This window comes from Trachypithecus francoisi, unplaced genomic scaffold, assembly GCF_009764315.1.
Source record: "Trachypithecus francoisi isolate TF-2019V2 unplaced genomic scaffold, Tfra_2.0 Lachesis_group5, whole genome shotgun sequence".
In the NCBI taxonomy this organism is placed as follows: domain Eukaryota; kingdom Metazoa; phylum Chordata; class Mammalia; order Primates; family Cercopithecidae; genus Trachypithecus; species Trachypithecus francoisi.
Window position 1 is genome coordinate 129,058,473 of NW_022681470.1, and position 16,307 is coordinate 129,074,779.

Consider the following 16,307-nt stretch of genomic DNA (forward strand, 5'->3'; position numbering starts at 1 on the left):
GGCCACACACTATACGTCATGGCATACAGTCTAGCGCTGGAGGTTGCTGCATTTGTTTATGTATCTATGAGCTAGGTTTTAAGTTTTTTCTTCCTGTTCTTTAATAGAATTAGTTAATTAACCCCACTCATTTACTTACTCAGTCCACAGCCTTTTAAGAGCCTGCCTAGGACATAAAGATGAAGATCCAGTGCCTACCCTCATGAAACATACAATCCAAGCGAAGAAGGCTTACTTTGCAATAGTCATAAAGTTGTGCTTTTATGGCGCTTTACTGCTCCCGCCAGCACCCAGTGCCAGGGTATGACCTCACGCGGTGGCAGAGTCCGCGTGCGAGGTCCCGCTCTCCCTGGCTTGCCCCGGCAGGGCGGAGTCAGCCGAGCAGCCGCCCGCGCTGCCCCCGCGCGGCCTTTAATTTCGCAGCTCCGACCACCGGAAATTAGTCGAAGGCTGAGCGGACCCGGTCGAGAGCCGGCGAGCTCCGCGCTGGGAGGGTGCGCCCACCGGTCCCGTCGGGCGCCCGCGGGACGCGCCGCCAGGGCCCTCTGCGCCGGGGGCTCGGCGCTCGCCCACCTCTTCCAAATTTAACCATTACCTAAATCCGAAGGGAAATGAGCAAACCTCTCGGATTGGGTGTCAAGGTATTTTCAGCCTCGTTGGGCGTATTTATCCCCAAGTGTTTCCACAACAAGCTATTTCGGGGCCGCGGGGCAGGTTTCGCTCTGCGGACGCCGTGGCCACTTGCCGGGCTCCAGGCCGGCGGCACCGCGGGCCGGTGATTCACGGTCCCGACCTGGGGGTGGTGCAGCCCTAGGAAGCGGCGGGGTAGGGCGGGGGGAGCGGGTGACTGAGGCCTGAAGGGCAGGGAGGGTCCTCGGAGCGGGGCGCCCCTCACCCCTCTCTCGCCAGTCAATCTGTGTCCTGAATCTGTGACTTCTCTCGCTGCGGAAGTCTCCCTGGAGCCAAGAATAGTTCATTTTCTTTCGAGTCATTTACTAGTGCCTGAGTGTACGGACCTCCAATTTCCCCCATCCCCTGTCGATCCACAGGGAGAGAACTAGAAGGACGACTAAGGGGCGCGCGGGACGGGCTGGAAAGACCAGGTCCCCCACCCGCCTGGCCACTTGCGCAAAGGAGCGCGCTCGGTCGCCCGACGGGGGTTGGGAGCAGGTCTGGGAGGGCTATGCGAGCGATTCAGTAACGCTCAGGAAGTGAAGCTTGTGGTTTTGGGGGCTGAGCTCGGAAGGAGAATTTTTTTTTTTAAGTCAGAGAGACAGAGCAGTCTCTCCCTAAAGCAAGATTCCGTTTGAAAACTCTCCTAGAGCGGTGCCCGCGCCCTGACCCCGCAGGTAGGTCCGCCGAGCCTGTTCTGCGCCTCCTGCCCTGGTGGGGGCGGCCGCGGGGACTCGCGGAGCGCTGGCGCTGCGGGGGCGACCAGAGGGCGCGGGCGGGTGCCCACCTGCTGCGGACCGCCTTGCGGGAGCCCCGAGAGCTCCGGCAGCTGGGTTAGGACGCGACCCGCGCAGCGAGGCTGGAAATCTGGAGCCGGGGGCGCGCAGCAGGCGGTCTGGTGGTTCGGCAGGGGAGCCAAATCCACCCGGGAAGGAAACATCTGGTGGGGAGGCGGCGGCAGCTGCGCTCGGGAGGCCGCCCCCTTAGCGCCCTTGGCTCCCGCCTTCCCGGGCCCGGACGGTGAGGAGAGGCCTGAGCGCGCGGACGGGCCGCCCCACCTCCCGCGCCAGCTGCAGCGCGGGGTTGCCTTCCCACGCGCTCGGCCCAGGCCCCGGGGCCCCTATCTCCTCCAAACTCTGTCCCTCCCCACAGGAACCAGCAAAGCGGGCCGGGGTGCGAGAGAGGTGTGGGCTTACAGCCTGGGTGGGAAGGCGGCCTCCGCGTCCGCCTGGTCTCTCGTGGCGCCAGCCCAGACCCAGCTCCAGCGCTGACAGTTACCCCGACCCCATCTGTCCCGCTCCCAGCCAACGCGGGGCCAAGCCGCAGCGGGACCCTCGGGACAACGCCACTCCGTTTTTCTTTTCTTCCGAGTTTCGCTGCTGTTTAAAGAATTGGGTTTGGAGTTTGTGGCGTCTAATTGTACGGATGAGAAGTGCAGGAAGCGGCAAAGCTCTAGCCCTAGGAGTCAACCCGGAGGGAGGCCGATGGCACCCTCACCCCTAGGGGTATTCTGGCGCTTAGGTAGCGGGAAACGTCGCTGGTGCCCCGCGACACGTCCCAGGCGTCTTTTCTCCCAGGTCTACTCCCATTCCTCCGGAGAAGGGGACACAATGGGGCTGGGGATCTGGGGCAGGGGGCCTGCACCCTACAGGGACCAAGGCCCCTACGTAGGATTCGTTTTGAGCTGAGAGCGCCAACGGACAGACGTAGACTGTGTGGCCGGCATCTTGCCTAGGAAGCTGAGGGGCTCCTAGTCCGGCAGTGGAAACAGTGCGAAGCCAGAGGACTGCTGGTCCTGCCCGGGCCCAGAGTTCCCAGCACCCTCGTTTCTGAACCAGCCAAGGCCACGGAGAACTGCTGTACTGTAGCTCACGTGTGAACCAGGTCCCCATCGCCTTCACCCCGGGAGGAAGGCAGATTCGTTTACCCCAGACCACCTCGACTGTGGAGTCCCGCCCCCGGAGCCGGCTGGAGCCTAGTGGCAGGCGCAGTCACGCCCTCCCGCCGGGCTCAGATTTCGACCTGGTATTAGGTGAACTGATTGGGGGTTAATGAGAACGACGCCCCGGGCAGCTAGTCCCCTCCTAGGCCCGGGCCCGACTCCTGCTATCTGCCAAAGCAGCCTGCGCGCTCTGGCGTCCTGTCTTATTTGTCTGCTAAATTATCGGTGCACTACCGACTCGGGACACCTGGCATTTCCCAGTCAACGTTCGCGGATCGGGCTCCACTTCCCTAGGACAAGATTTTTTGGTGAGCAGAAAGGAAAGTGCTTTTTCCCAGGACCTGATTCCCGAGGTTAGGTTTCCATGGTCCGGGATGGCTCGCCGCAGCCTCGACCGGTGCCCGCCGCACCCGGGAGTCCGGGGCCAAAGTTTCTCCTACGTGGGGCACGAGTGAGGGGCGAGTGAGATCACCGGATGCGAGTTTCTCCCGGGGCGGGGGTTGGTCCTCTGTTACTCCCCTCACTTTCCTGTCCCTTTGCTCTCCCACCTCTTTTCTCTGGCCTCTGCTGTCCCCCCCGCCGCCCCACAGTTTTATCTTGTGTTCCGTTCCCCCCCGCCCCCTGCCTTTTCACTCCAGTTTGTAGCTGGCTCTGGGATGTCTTGGCTCCTTGCCCCTTCCGGGTCCTCGACCACTGGGCATCCCCGGCCCCTCAACCGATCCGCGTGTCCCCGCCCTCCCTCGCCAGCCGTAAAGCACAGCCAGGCAGGCACTGAGTAGCTGAGTTGGGGTAACCTACCCGATTGGAACTACGGCTTTCCAGAGAGTTTGATTGCCAGAGCGAACTTGGCTAGGAAAGGGGAGGAGCTGGGGGGCGTGGGCAGGGAGGAGGAAAGGGGCCTGAGCCAGGGCCCAGGGACAGGTTTTACCGCTGAGCTGTGTCAGTGGCGGCAACGACGGCGGGTTCGCGCCACCTGTCCAAGTGCCACCTGGTAAGCGCGGCACAGCGGGGCCAAGCCCCTCCTCCCGTGGGTCCTCTGCGCTCCTCCCTGGCCCGCGCTCTCCCTCCGCCTGGGTGCCCAGTCCCTCGCACCGGAGAGTACTGACCCGCGTTTCCACCCGGTTTTCTTTCCCTCTCAGGTCTTCGCCGGGCTGGGGCTAAGCAAGCCCTTGGAGTGACCGTGGGTGACAGCGGCTGCAGGGACTCTTGGGGCGCAGTGGGGAAAGCGCCGGACCACCATGCCGCGGTCATTTCTCGTCAAAAGCAAGAAGGCTCACAGCTACCACCAGCCGCGCTCCCCGGGACCAGACTATTCCCTCCGTTTAGAGAATGTACCGGCGCCCAGCCGAGCAGGTGCGAGGCGCGCGCGGGCCAGGCCGGGCTGCTCCCGCGGACACCGACTGCACCTCGACACACCATTAGTCGGGAGCTGGGAGGGGCTGCCCCAACGTCCCCTTTGCTGCCGTTTTTGTTTCCTACTGTGCTGGTTCCTCCGGGTTTGTCTCCTAGGTGCCACGGCCTCTCTGCGTCTGCCCTCGGATCCGAGAGGGTTCCCTGCCGGGGTCTGGGTGGAGAGGGGAAGATGCTCGGGTGCCCTGGTCGGGGAATTGGGGGAGCCTTCAGAACCCTCAGACTCAACTGGTCGCAGCCTGAGCCCCTCACCTGCCTCCTCTCTGCAGACAGCACTTCAAATGCAGGCGGGGCGAAGGCGGAGTCCCGGGACCGTTTGTCCCCCGAATCGCAGCTGACCGAAGCCCCAGACAGAGCCTCCGCATCCCCAGACAGCTGCGAGGGCAGCGTCTGCGAACGGAGCTCGGAATTTGAGGACTTCTGGAGGCCCCCGTCACCCTCCGCGTCTCCAGGTAGGAACCCACTGGGAACCTCTGGGGCGGGAGCTGCAGGGACCCGGCAGTGCTGGGGGAATCGGGGCGACCTTGGGCGTAGATATGCTAACGGGGAGTTGGAGAGTCTTTCCAGGAGGAGGGAGCTGATTCGTAGGGGAAGGAGGCATCCGTCTTCTCTGGGACCTGGACAGCTTGCCCGCTGGGGCTGCTGCCTCCATCCCAGGCGGAGGGAGCCTAGCTGCTCGTCGCTTAGATTCGTTTGCGCGTAGCTGGCCGGTGACGGAAAACAAACCAGTCGTTTCTACTGGCAGCAACGCCGACCTTTCATTTTCTGACCAGACTTGATTGTTTTATAAAGTGCTAGGATCCTTCAATCTAGACCCCAAACCTCAAACAAACGGAGACCAGGGCAGAACCGGCCAGGCAGAGGAGTTAGGCGCTGGGCGGCAGGGAGGGGGCAGGACGAAAATCTCAGCCCGCGGCTTGGTCTTCACAGGCGCAGATTGGGGGCCTGTTTCATTTTTCGTTTTGCCAGACTAACCCAGCCTCAGGGGCCTGCTCTCTGGGTTTCATTTCCAGCGAGCAATCCAGCTTCAGGCAAACTGCACGTTGGGTGGGGGCGTCTCGGGTCCCGGCCTGGGGAAGGAATGATCAGACCAGCCGGATTCTGCCAAGGGCCGGTTATATCCAGAACATGTTTGCTGATTTTAAAAGATACCACCACCTGTCCCACAATCAGTGAGTTGACTTGGCGAAAACCATAGCTCCAGCAAATGTGTCTGGGAGCCAGCGGCGGGAGGATTCTTCCTGCCAGGGCGTCAAGTGGCTGGGCAAGGATTGGGCGCGCCCCGCACCATCCGAACGAAACTCCGGGTACAGCCTCTCACTGAAGTGGCCAGCCTGAACTGGAGAGTGTGTGTATGTGTGTGTGCGTGGGCCCTTTGCGCTCCTCCGTGGCCCGCGCTCTCCCTCCGCGGGAGAGTGCGCGTGCACACACACATACACACACATTTGTAAATACTGTATGCACTCACATGCATTGGGGTCACTAGTTTTAGCAAAATTCACGTGGGTGGGGGCGTAGCAGGCCACTAATTCAGAGAGCCGTCTCCTTGCAGGTGGTGGCTAAACCTTACGAGTTATACAGTTATTCTCTGAGAAATTCGAGTTCCCTGCCTCCATCAAACTATAACAGGAATGGGGAGTATTTGGCTGGCAATTTAAGCCCAAAAGCCCCTTTCCTGCTGCACCTTTGCTACGTACACTGGGCACTTAACTTCGTGAAATCTTAATACCTTCGGGTTTATTGAGATGCCAGCCTTCTGGGTAGTTCGGGGACGCATTTATGGACCCTCTCCCTCCTTCCTTGTGGATTCCGGGAAGAAAAAGAATTGAGTGGGAACAAGTAGGGGCGGGAGAGTGCCTGCGCTGGTGGCTGGACCCTTCCGCCCCTGAGTGCTGTGCGGGGCCGAACGGCCTTCTCCTCCCTAACAGCTCAACTCCGGGCATTTATAGACGCGCCCTTCCCTATAGGATCTCCAGGTGCGCGGGTCCAGCCAGAAAAGATCCTCGGAACGTCGAGCGCTTCCGCTGCCCTCGCATAGAATTTTCCTCTCCCGAGGTCTTTTCAATGATCCGTTTGCTGCTCTGCCTTCTATAGTGGCCTGCGAGGCCCCAGGGCCCGGGCCGCGTTTTACCCTGGGGCGCGCCTGGCGCACCCAGTGTTCTACAAGCGCTGGGTGCCCCGCAATCCGCGAACACGCCACGCCCGCAGCCGCAGCAGGGCGGCCTCCGCTCTGCCGTCTGAAGCCTGACCGGACGCTCCCTTGTGCCTCCACAGCTTCGGAGAAGTCGATGTGCCCATCGCTGGACGAAGCCCAGCCCTTCCCCCTGCCTTTCAAACCGTACTCATGGAGCGGCCTGGCAGGTTCTGACCTGCGGCACCTGGTGCAGAGCTACCGACAGTGTGGGGCTCTGGAGCGCGGTGCTGGCCTGGGCCTCTTCTGTGAACCCGCCCCGGAGCCGGACCACCCGGCGGCGCTCTACGGCCCAAAGCGGGCTGCAGGCGGCGCGGGGGCCGGGGCGCCACGGAGCTGCAGCGCAGGGGCCGGTGCCACCGCTGGCCCTGGCCTAGGGCTCTACGGCGACTTCGGGTCCGCGGCAGCCGGGCTGTATGAGAGGCCCACGGCAGCGGCGGGTTTGCTGTACCCCGAGCGTGGTCACGGGCTCCACGCAGACAAGGGCGCTGGCGTCAAGGTGGAGTCGGAGCTGCTGTGCACCCGCCTGCTGCTGGGCGGCGGCTCCTACAAGTGCATCAAGTGCAGCAAGGTGAGGCTCCCGAGCTCACCACCTCGCCTGCCCTGCGCCTGCTTCCCCTACCCCGGCCTCACCTGCGCCCCTCGGCCCCGCTCAAGCGGCCTTCTCTCCGGCCCCACCTGCCTTAGGTGTTCTCCACGCCGCACGGGCTCGAGGTGCATGTGCGCAGGTCCCACAGCGGTACGAGACCCTTTGCCTGCGAGATGTGCGGCAAGACCTTCGGGCACGCGGTGAGCCTGGAGCAGCACAAAGCCGTGCACTCGCAGGTAAGCGCGGGGCGCCCCGCCCGCCGTGCGCGGCCCTGCTCAGAGATCTACATCTCCTCGGTGCAGCACCAGCCACCCTCTGCCTGGAAGTTTTCTTCCCAGCTTCCCCCAGTTTCCTCCCCCAACCGCTCCGCTGCGTCCCCTTGCCCTGGTGCATGTGTGTAGGGAAAGGAGGATGGTGGCCGGCTCAGGCCTTGAGGCAGCCCTAAATTTTGGTGTCACACCACGGTGAGCCTCGAGAGTGTGATCCTCATTGTTACTTTGGGCTTGAGGTAGGTTTATATGCACTGATTCGTGCTGCTGACATATCAGACTTATTAGCTCTATTTCTTTGTGCCTATTCTTTTCACCAAATGGTTGTCACTTAATTTGCATTGACCCCTCTCGACTGAAAAGGCGGAAATCTCAGCTCATTTAGAGCATCTAGTAGCATATTTACCCCGCTATTATTTCCTCCCTCCCTCCCTCCCTGCCTTCCTTCCTTCCTTCCTTCCTTCCTTCCTTTCTTCCTTCCTCCTTCCTTCCTTCTTTCTTTCTTTTCTCTTTTCTTTTCTTTCTGTTCTTTCTTTCAGAGTCTAGCTCTGTTGCCCAGGCTGGAGTGCAGTTGCACAATCTCAGCTCACTGCAAACTCCCCCTGCCAAGTTAAAGTGATTCTTGTGCCTCAGCCTCCTAGGTAGCTGGGATTACAGGCGCATGCCACTATGGCACAGCTAATTTTTGTATTTTTAGTAGAGACGGGATTTTGCCATGTTACCCAGGCCTGTCACGAACTCCAGGCCTCAAGTGAGCCACCCGCCTGGGCCTCCCAAGTGCTGGGATTACAGGCATGAGCCACCATGCCCCACCCCTGCTATTTATTCATTCATTCATTAATACATATTTGTTGCCTAACTTCTAGGTGCCAAGTACTTAAGAATCTTACAGCACATCAGGTCCTTGACAGCATGCTCACATGGAGATTATAGTTTAGCTGAGAGATGGAGAGTAGATGAGCAAGTAAATATACCAATAGATATCTCAGGAGAATGCCTACTTGTAGCTAAAAAGAGTATCAGCCCGTGGCAGGGCACGGTGGCTCAAGCCTGTAATCCCAGCACTCTGGGAGGCCGAGGCGGGTGGATCACAAGGTCAGGAGTTCCAGACCAGCCTGGCCAAGATGGTGAAACCCCGTCTCTACTAAAAATACAAAAATTAGCTGGGCGCAGTAGCATGCGCCTGTATTCCCAGCTACTTGGAAGGCTGAGGCAGGAGAATCGCTTGAACCTGGGAGGCAGAGGCTGCAGTGAGCTGAGATCATGCCACTGCACTCTAGCCTGGGTGACAAAGCAAGACTCCATCTAAAAAAAAAAAAAAAGAGTATCAGCCCATCTCCTCCAGCACCTACACTGGCTGTGGGTAGGTGGCATCTCAAGTGACTGAGGTCTAAGCCTGCTGTTGAGGAGGGTGGAGAAGTGTGTGCTAATGGGTGTCAAAAAAAGCAGGGTGTGGATATGTTTTTGCCATGGGGTGTGGAAGGTTGTGGGTGAAGAATGTTTTGGTAGAAAAAGTGTTGAAGGGCCGGGCATGGTGGCTCACGCCTGTAATCCCAATACTTTGGGAGGCTGAGGCGGGCAAATCACTTGAGGCCAGGAGTTTGAGACCAGCCTGACCAACATGGTGAAACCCCATCTCTACTAAAAATACAAAAATTAATCAGGTGTGGTGGCATGCGCCTATAGTCCCTGCTACTCGGGGTGGGGGGGCTGAGACATGAGAATTGCTTGAACCTGGGAGGCGGAGGGCGCAGTGAGCTCAGATCGTACCACTGCACTCAAGCCTGGGCGACAGAGGAGACTGTCTCAAAAAAATAAAGAAAAAGTGTTCAAGGGATTTTAGGGTCATCTCAAGGGTGAGGAGAGCAGCAGTCTAGTTGACCACCGTAGGAGTGCCACATCTCTCTCTCTCTGCAGGAACGGAGCTTTGACTGTAAGATCTGTGGGAAGAGCTTCAAGAGGTCATCCACACTGTCCACACACCTGCTCATCCACTCAGACACTCGGCCCTACCCCTGTCAGTACTGTGGCAAGAGGTTCCACCAGAAGTCAGACATGAAGAAGCACACCTTCATCCACACTGGTAAGCTGAAGGCCCTTGGCTTCTAGGAAACACCCTGAGGCCGACATTACTCATCTTCTCTGATTTCTGGCCCCAGTGAGTGGTGGATGAGGCCTTTCGGATGGAGTTTTTCCCTGCTCTGTGTTAAAGAAAACAAAGGGGTGGGTTCTTAGGTTCATTTATAGGCATAATTCTCCCCAGAGCTGCCTTGATTTAGGGTTGTGTCTGAAAGGCCACTTAGCAGGTCAGCTCACAGTTACTCTATCCTTGGAAAGAACATTTTCCTTTAGGTTAGCAGCTGCTTCCACTGCTGCCTGCTCTGGGTAAAATAGGAAGCTCCAGGGTCCTCTTAGAGAGTTGCTCTAAAGCTTACCTAGAGATTGAGGACTTTCTCTAACCACCGGGCCTTTTGTGGGAGGGACTCGTGTGGCCTCTCCGGCTGCATTTTCAGGAGTCTGAGAGCTTATTCTGATTGAAGAGGAACAAATAATGGCAAATATGATTGAACTCTCTGCTAAGCATTTTTTAAATGCATTATTTCATTTTATGCTCACAACAACTCTGAGAGGTAGAGACGACAACTTCTCCCCATTTTAGAGATGAAACAAATGAGGCCAGGTAATCTGTCCAGGGTCATACTGCTAGCAAATGACGGGGCCAGAGCTCAAATTCAGGTCTGACTTCTCAAATGTCCACTCTTGACCACTGTTTATTGTATTTTATGTTCAGAGTCATGAATGAGGTTGGTAGACACAGAAAGCTTCTGTTCACTTATTGCCCTTTTCAAAATATCTGCAAGTTCATGCCATAATAATAATTCCTTACCTATTATAACGCTTTACAATTTACAAAGTACTTTCAAATCTATCATTTCATTTGATTCTTACTGCCACTCAATAAAGTAGACAGAGCTGCTCTTACCATCCTGAAACTCAGAGAGAGTGAATGATTTATCAAAAGTCAGACTGAATGAATATTGGAGCCATGTAATGCTCTGGCTTTTAATCCTGAACTCTTTGCCTAACACTTTATGTGCAGGTGGGAGTTTTAATGCCAAGAACACTCTAATAGTCAAAAGACATTTACATGAGACCCAGAATTTCTGAAAATTTTATTGTAGAATGTGAATACTGATTTAGAACAAATCACAGTGTATTCTAAATGCCCACCCTTGATGTTTATAAATATACTTGGGTAATGTATATATTTCCATTGAAAACCCAGAAGAGTATTCTACTTTAATCATTCCCTCTTACCTGAAATTTCCATGTAATTCACTCCTTATAAGTAAGATATTCAGGACACATCAAAATGCAACTAGGATCTTGACTGAATAAAACATTAAGCCCTTATCAAACATTTACGTTATACCTAGAATTTGTTTCTCAGATTTGTTTGACCCTAAAGGGATAGAATACATTTTGATGGGTGGTTTCTTATCGAGGAAATCTGAAGCATGAAAACAGAAAAGAGTGTAGCAAAGAGGACAGAGGGTTCCTCAAAAACAAACTTCATCTATTTTATATTTTTTCCAAGGCTGAGCCCTGACTGTAATGCCATGCTGGGCTATTTGGAAATTCATGCCATTTACCTAACAACACATGAGGTAGGGAACAAGACAAAACCTTTTTGTGTTCTCTTATTTATTAATTTGTGGTGAAGAATAGCTGGTATATAAAGAATCATGTTATTAACCTCATAAAATTAAGGAAAAATCAAGACAGAAAAGTATCAGCTACCTTAACACTTTGTGGCCCAATGTGGATTTTTAAAATAAGATATTGAAAAACGTATCCTGCACATGTACCCTGGAACTTAAAAAAGAAAGAAAGAAAGAGAAAGAAGAAAGAAAGAAAGTCAGTCCATGTTAAGATGTTTTTTCAGATATACTCTGCTGTCCTTTAAGAACAAGAAAGAAGACAGGCTCACTGATCCATACAAACTAACACCCACTTGGAAATTCAGATTTGAAAACTTCCTCTGAATTAGAACGGAGTCACACGGTTTTAGGACAGCTTCCTCCCCCTTCCTGTTGAACATCTGCGCTGGGTGTTCATGGCTTATAAAGTCAGGGGAGTCCTCCCAGGGTAGATTCAGCTGGGGAGGGCACGTGGCCTTTGCTCTGTTTCCGTTTAGCAGGAAACCGTTTGAGGCCTTTGGCTGGGAACCCCCACTCAGAAAGTCTCCCTTTCACCTGGTGCACCCATGGGGCTTCCAGGGACTCGCATTGCAGGCTGGGAGTCAGTTCATGTTGCAACACGTCACCCTCCAAGTTGCTTGAAGACCTTAGACTGTGGTGCAGCCAGCTGCCGCCGAGAGCATGTGGGTCACAGTGGGTCCCCTCTAGCTTTATCATAGGCTTGTACTTTCTCCCCTCCCACTCCCATCCCCACAGGTGAGAAGCCTCACAAGTGCCAGGTGTGCGGCAAGGCATTCAGCCAGAGCTCCAACCTCATCACCCACAGCCGCAAACACACAGGCTTCAAGCCCTTCGGCTGTGACCTTTGTGGGAAGGGTTTCCAGAGGAAGGTGGACCTCCGAAGGCACCGGGAGACGCAGCACGGGCTCAAATGAGCACCCTGGCTGGCTGCAAGCAGCAGCTACACAACACTACGGAGGGCAACCTCCCTGCTTGCCACCACTCTGCTCCCTGCTTGCCACCACTCCCTTCTGACTTTCCAGACCCCAGGTCCAGTCTGCAGATCCCACCAGGGTGCTCCTCCTTTGCCTTACCTCCTGGAGCTGCCAGAGGAGATGAAGTACCTTTTCAAAGTGCAGCCGAGAGTGAGAACCAAGCGACTCTCTAGGCTTCGGACACAAATAGGCTCCTCTACACCTGAAGACAAAGGCAAGGTCAAATGGGGACCAGAATAAATCTTAGACCCCACAGTCCCTCCCATTTCCAGCCCTAATCTGCAGACAGGAATGCCCTTCAGGTTTCTTCCCTCCCCCTCTTGACGTACCCCAGATATTTGTGTGGAAGAGGAGGACTCACCATTTACAAGGTGGACAAATGCTAATTATTTTTATCTAGAAAGAAGAGTGAGTGTTAACTTTTATTTTTTTTCCTTCTGGGGAGTCTGTTGACTCCTTTCTTCTGGGTGCTGCCTATAAATCTTGGAGGAATCATTTCTTCTCCTCAAAAACTGATTCAGAAACTGACTTGGGGAAGGAACTTAATACTTTGAAGTCATGAGATGCACCATCAAGGCTACCCCCAAGAAGGGGCAGAAGAGAAGTTGGTGATGAGAGGGGATTAGAGGTCCTCCCTTCAGGAGGCCTGTGAAACCTCATCAGTGGAGATAAAAGCACAAGCAATGCCTGTGGACAAGATGTCATTCATTCACTCAGCAAATGTTCATGGATCACCGGCTACCAAAGTACCAAGCACCACGCTAGGTATTGGGGAAGAGAGACTGAAGTCATAACCCCTGACTGCTCCTTAAAAGCTAACGGCTGCACCTCCAAGTGGCTGGGTCTTGGAGGGAATTCTGAGAAGACAACAGAATTATAAACCTTCCCTTTTGACCCTTTTGGATTTTATCAGGTGTAAAAAAAAAAGTAGCTGAACAGTTACTTCAAAGATATGTGTGTATATTCAGTTTTTTATTGTTAAGCTGATATTTTAAAGATGTCTGAGCTAGCAGGCATGTGGGAATGAAGGCTCTGTCTTCAACTCTTTGATCCTCCATGTGTACCATAGAGGGGGGAAAAAGTGGTATTTTCACTTTGATGAGGTTGGTAAATGTTTTTAGATCTTCTGGTATGCATTATGTTTGTTAATACATATTTATTAGAGTGATGTTTTAAGTTAATAAAGTATTAAGACTATTACAGATTGCCTTTCCTTTAGGCAGGGAATTTGGGGAAGACCTTTGTTTTAGTCTATGGGGGAACACTGGCACTAAAGGAAACTGCAGTGGAGTATAAAAGTGAAGCAGATAAGCTAATATCCAGAAGAGTAAAATCCAATTGCTCTGGTTTCCATATACTTTCTCCTTTGCTCCTATACCTCAGAGATACTTCTTTCATAAGAGAAAAACTAGGAGGTGAACAAAACTAAGCTTCTACCTTGTAGAGCCCCTGATGGTTCCACAGGCACATAAGTAAGCTCTTTCCTCTGCAAATGTCAACATATTTTTTTATGGGCCCGAAGGCTCCCAAATGAATAAAGAAATCACAGGTTTTAGGTCTAGGTTTTAGTTTTAGTCACAGATCTGTCACCAACACATCATGTGACTTGGGTAAATCTTTTGACTTCCCCAATACTGGTTTCCTTGATCAAGTAATACGGAGACAGCTCTGTCATTCCAGTCCAACCCTGACTGCTCTGATTCTGTGGAGACTGGAAAGGAGAAAAAGTATGAGATTGGTTAGCTGCCTCCCCTAATGCAAGTCACAAATCTAAAGGCACATGAGGATCTGGGTTATTTCTGGTTCTGTCCCACCTGTGGGAGCTTTTTGCATAAGTCAGTCCTTTAAGAGAATGAAACCAGAATAAAGTCCTGGCCAAAATCCCTACTACTAGTGCTTTAACACCTCCCAGCCAGACATTCAGGGTATGCGTGCCCCATGCTGAGTACCAGCAGATTGCCCATTTCCAACTCCAATTGATTTCACACATATGATTGAGCACCCAGTATGTGCTGGGCACTCTTCTAGTGGGTGGAGATATAGCAGTGAGGGCAATGTCTTACAAAGCTTTATATATTCCTTGTTGAATCCTCAGTTCCCAGAATAGTGCCTAGCACACAATAGGAGATTAATATATATTTACTGAGATGGTAAGTGAATAAACAGAAAATAAACTCCTTCAACCCAGGGGCTGGCTCTGCTCTCTACAGCACAAAGAGAAGAGCGATTGCTTGAGAGCCTGAGAAACAAATAGAATCCACAGGACTTTCTCTCCAGGTTGGCGGGGAAGGGGGGCTTGAATGCTGCTTTTCTCCAGTTTCTCCAAATCTCAGTCCTTGGCTGTCCTCACCTGATTTCCAGCACTATGTCTTTCCATGTCAGTTTACTCTCATTCAGAATTTAAATTTGTTTGCTCTGTAATGGAGTTTAAGATAGTTTTTCAGAACTGATGGATGATGAACAGTTGCAGCGTCCAGGTACCACTTCCTAGTGTCCTGGGAGACAAACCTCCCAGTGAATAAAGATGAGAAAAACATCCTTCCCACAGAAGTCACCCTGTGTACTGGTTGGTTATTTCCAACCTGGTTTGAAAAGTGTAGAAGTTGCACTGAGGGGTAAGTAGAACTGATTGAAATCTAGGTGTCTATGCTGTCCTGCTCTTCCCTTATGACATTTAGAACATTTGGACCATTTTCGTTATCCCTGTTTATGCTCTAAGTGAGGAATTGTAATTTTGATGGTAAGTGTATGTCTTTTTTTTTTCTGGTAAAAAATGCATCTTGATATCCCCAGTTCAGAATCAAAACAAATTACTGTGCCTGTTACCTTGTGAAATTTGAAGATTGCAAATATCTCTCTTAATGTTATTACTTCACTCCATTAAAAATAGATTGTGAATATTCCATGTCACATTATTCATGAGGCAGGCTCTATGCCTTTTGTCTGCTGGAGTAACAGTAGAAAGGGTAACAAGAGACACAAGAGCACACCTTTGTTTCTTTCACTAAATTTTTAATAACACCTCCAGCTAGCCAGTTGGTGAAGCTCAGCTCTTGCATAAAAGTGGAAAAGCACAGCTATCTCTGAGAAGACCAACTCTTTCAGCAGCTAATTTGAGTTTGCGTTCATCTACACCAGACATGATTAAATTACCTATCAAGTGTGCTGAGCTATCAGGATTCAGGCCACGTAAAAGTTGAATTTCATCTGATTGATTTGAGACACGGATGGAACAATTGAGTTTTAAAAGCTCCGCCTTAATTAAAGGGATAGCAGAGTATCACTCCCCGGCGACTTCTTGACTGCCATTGCCCTTGAAAACTGGGTGGTGATAGTGATTTGACCCAAGTCACTTTGCTGTGTGCCTGTTTGTTCAACCTGATCATTTAACAGAAAGAAATGAACTCAGAGGAAAACCTGGAAGGACTTCATCACTTTTTACTGTGCATTTCTAGAACACACTGTTTGTTTAAATCTGTGCTGCCATATTAATTCTATAGAAAAAACTTTTTAGGAAGTATATAATACATTTATTTTAACCTCTTTTCCCATTCATTAAGTCTGATTTTAAAAATTAAAAAGTTTAAAGAAATTGCACCCTAAATCCTTCTAGCTTAAAAGCTTATGTTCTTTTTGTATGTGTTCCTTTCTAGTTTGTTCCTTTCTAGTCTTTAGGCACATGTGCGTATATTTATATTTTATAATTTTTGTCTAGATAGCTCTTTATTATATGGACACATACTTAAAACAGATATTTCACAGTGAGAATTTGGACAATTTTATAACCAAATTTTATTGAAATCTTAGTATTTTATTGGGAATCTTATCAATCATTGAGAAAAAGTCTTTTCTGAAGTTTCATGTTATTCGCTTTTTGAATAAAACATTTTAGGCATACTGGAAATTGCAGAGAATAATAAACATCAGTGTACCCACTGTTCTGCCATATTTATTTCAGATTTTATTTTTGAAATAACATGTTACAGGTATAGTTGAATTTCTCCTGGGATATGTTCCTCTCTAGCCCCATTTCTTTTCTCCTCAGAGGCATCCATTATACCAAAATCAGTATATATAATTTCCATGAATATTTGTATGCCTTTAATTTATGCATAATTCCATAAGTAATATATAATTATATAAGTATATAATATAATCGTATTCATATTTATATATAAATATATAATTATGTAAATATATAATTTAGCATATTTTAACTTCATGGAAATGGATTACAGTTTATACTTCTGCACTTTTCTGGTTTTTTTGCTTAACACATTGTTTTTGAGATTTATCCATGTTGATATGTGCAGTTTACTTCCTTTATTTTAACCACTGCATATGGAATTCCATGGGATGAATACTTGGTAATTTATTCTCCTGTTGGGAGAGTTTGGGTCATTTCCAGTTTTTCCTATTACAAATGATTCTGAAGCAAACAACCTTTTGTGTATCTCTTTTGTGAGAGAGTCTTTAGGATGTATTCCTGGGAACGAAAATGCTGGATATTACCAAACTGCTCTTCAAAATGGTTGTTC

General features: G+C 51.3%; 1 protein-coding gene across 7 annotated transcripts; it reads left to right on the top strand.

Annotated features, from left to right (window-relative positions):
• The first annotated feature begins 446 nt into the window (after positions 1-446).
• Positions 447-12,969, top strand: GFI1 (growth factor independent 1 transcriptional repressor). 7 transcript variants are annotated; one of them, XM_033196099.1, is made up of 7 exons: positions 447-641; positions 3,754-3,967; positions 4,294-4,476; positions 6,299-6,786; positions 6,903-7,040; positions 8,991-9,156; positions 11,531-12,969. In XM_033196099.1, exons 2-7 carry the CDS (start codon positions 3,853-3,855, stop codon positions 11,707-11,709), a joined length of 1,269 nt encoding a protein of 422 aa, XP_033051990.1. In that variant the 5' UTR covers positions 447-641; positions 3,754-3,852; the 3' UTR covers positions 11,710-12,969. The 7 variants fall into 7 exon arrangements, with proteins under 7 accessions (XP_033051990.1, XP_033051986.1, XP_033051992.1 ...); XM_033196095.1 differs by lacking the exon at positions 447-641 and adding an exon at positions 1,220-1,349; XM_033196101.1 differs by lacking the exons at positions 447-641; positions 11,531-12,969 and adding exons at positions 1,220-1,349; positions 10,672-11,522.
• The last annotated feature ends 3,338 nt before the right edge of the window (positions 12,970-16,307 follow it).

What these genes read in the sequence shown, in the direction of transcription:
- GFI1 (XM_033196099.1), top strand. Translation starts at nt 3,853, where the DNA reads ATGCCGCGGTCATTTCTCGTCAAAAGCAAGAAGGCTCACAGCTACCAC. An exon ending in GTCACCCTCCGCGTCTCCAG is followed by an intron (nt 4,477 to 6,298) that starts GTAGGAACCCAC and finishes GTGCCTCCACAG; the next exon opens with CTTCGGAGAAGTCGATGTGC. An exon ending in ACAAAGCCGTGCACTCGCAG is followed by an intron (nt 7,041 to 8,990) that starts GTAAGCGCGGGG and finishes CTCTCTCTGCAG; the next exon opens with GAACGGAGCTTTGACTGTAA.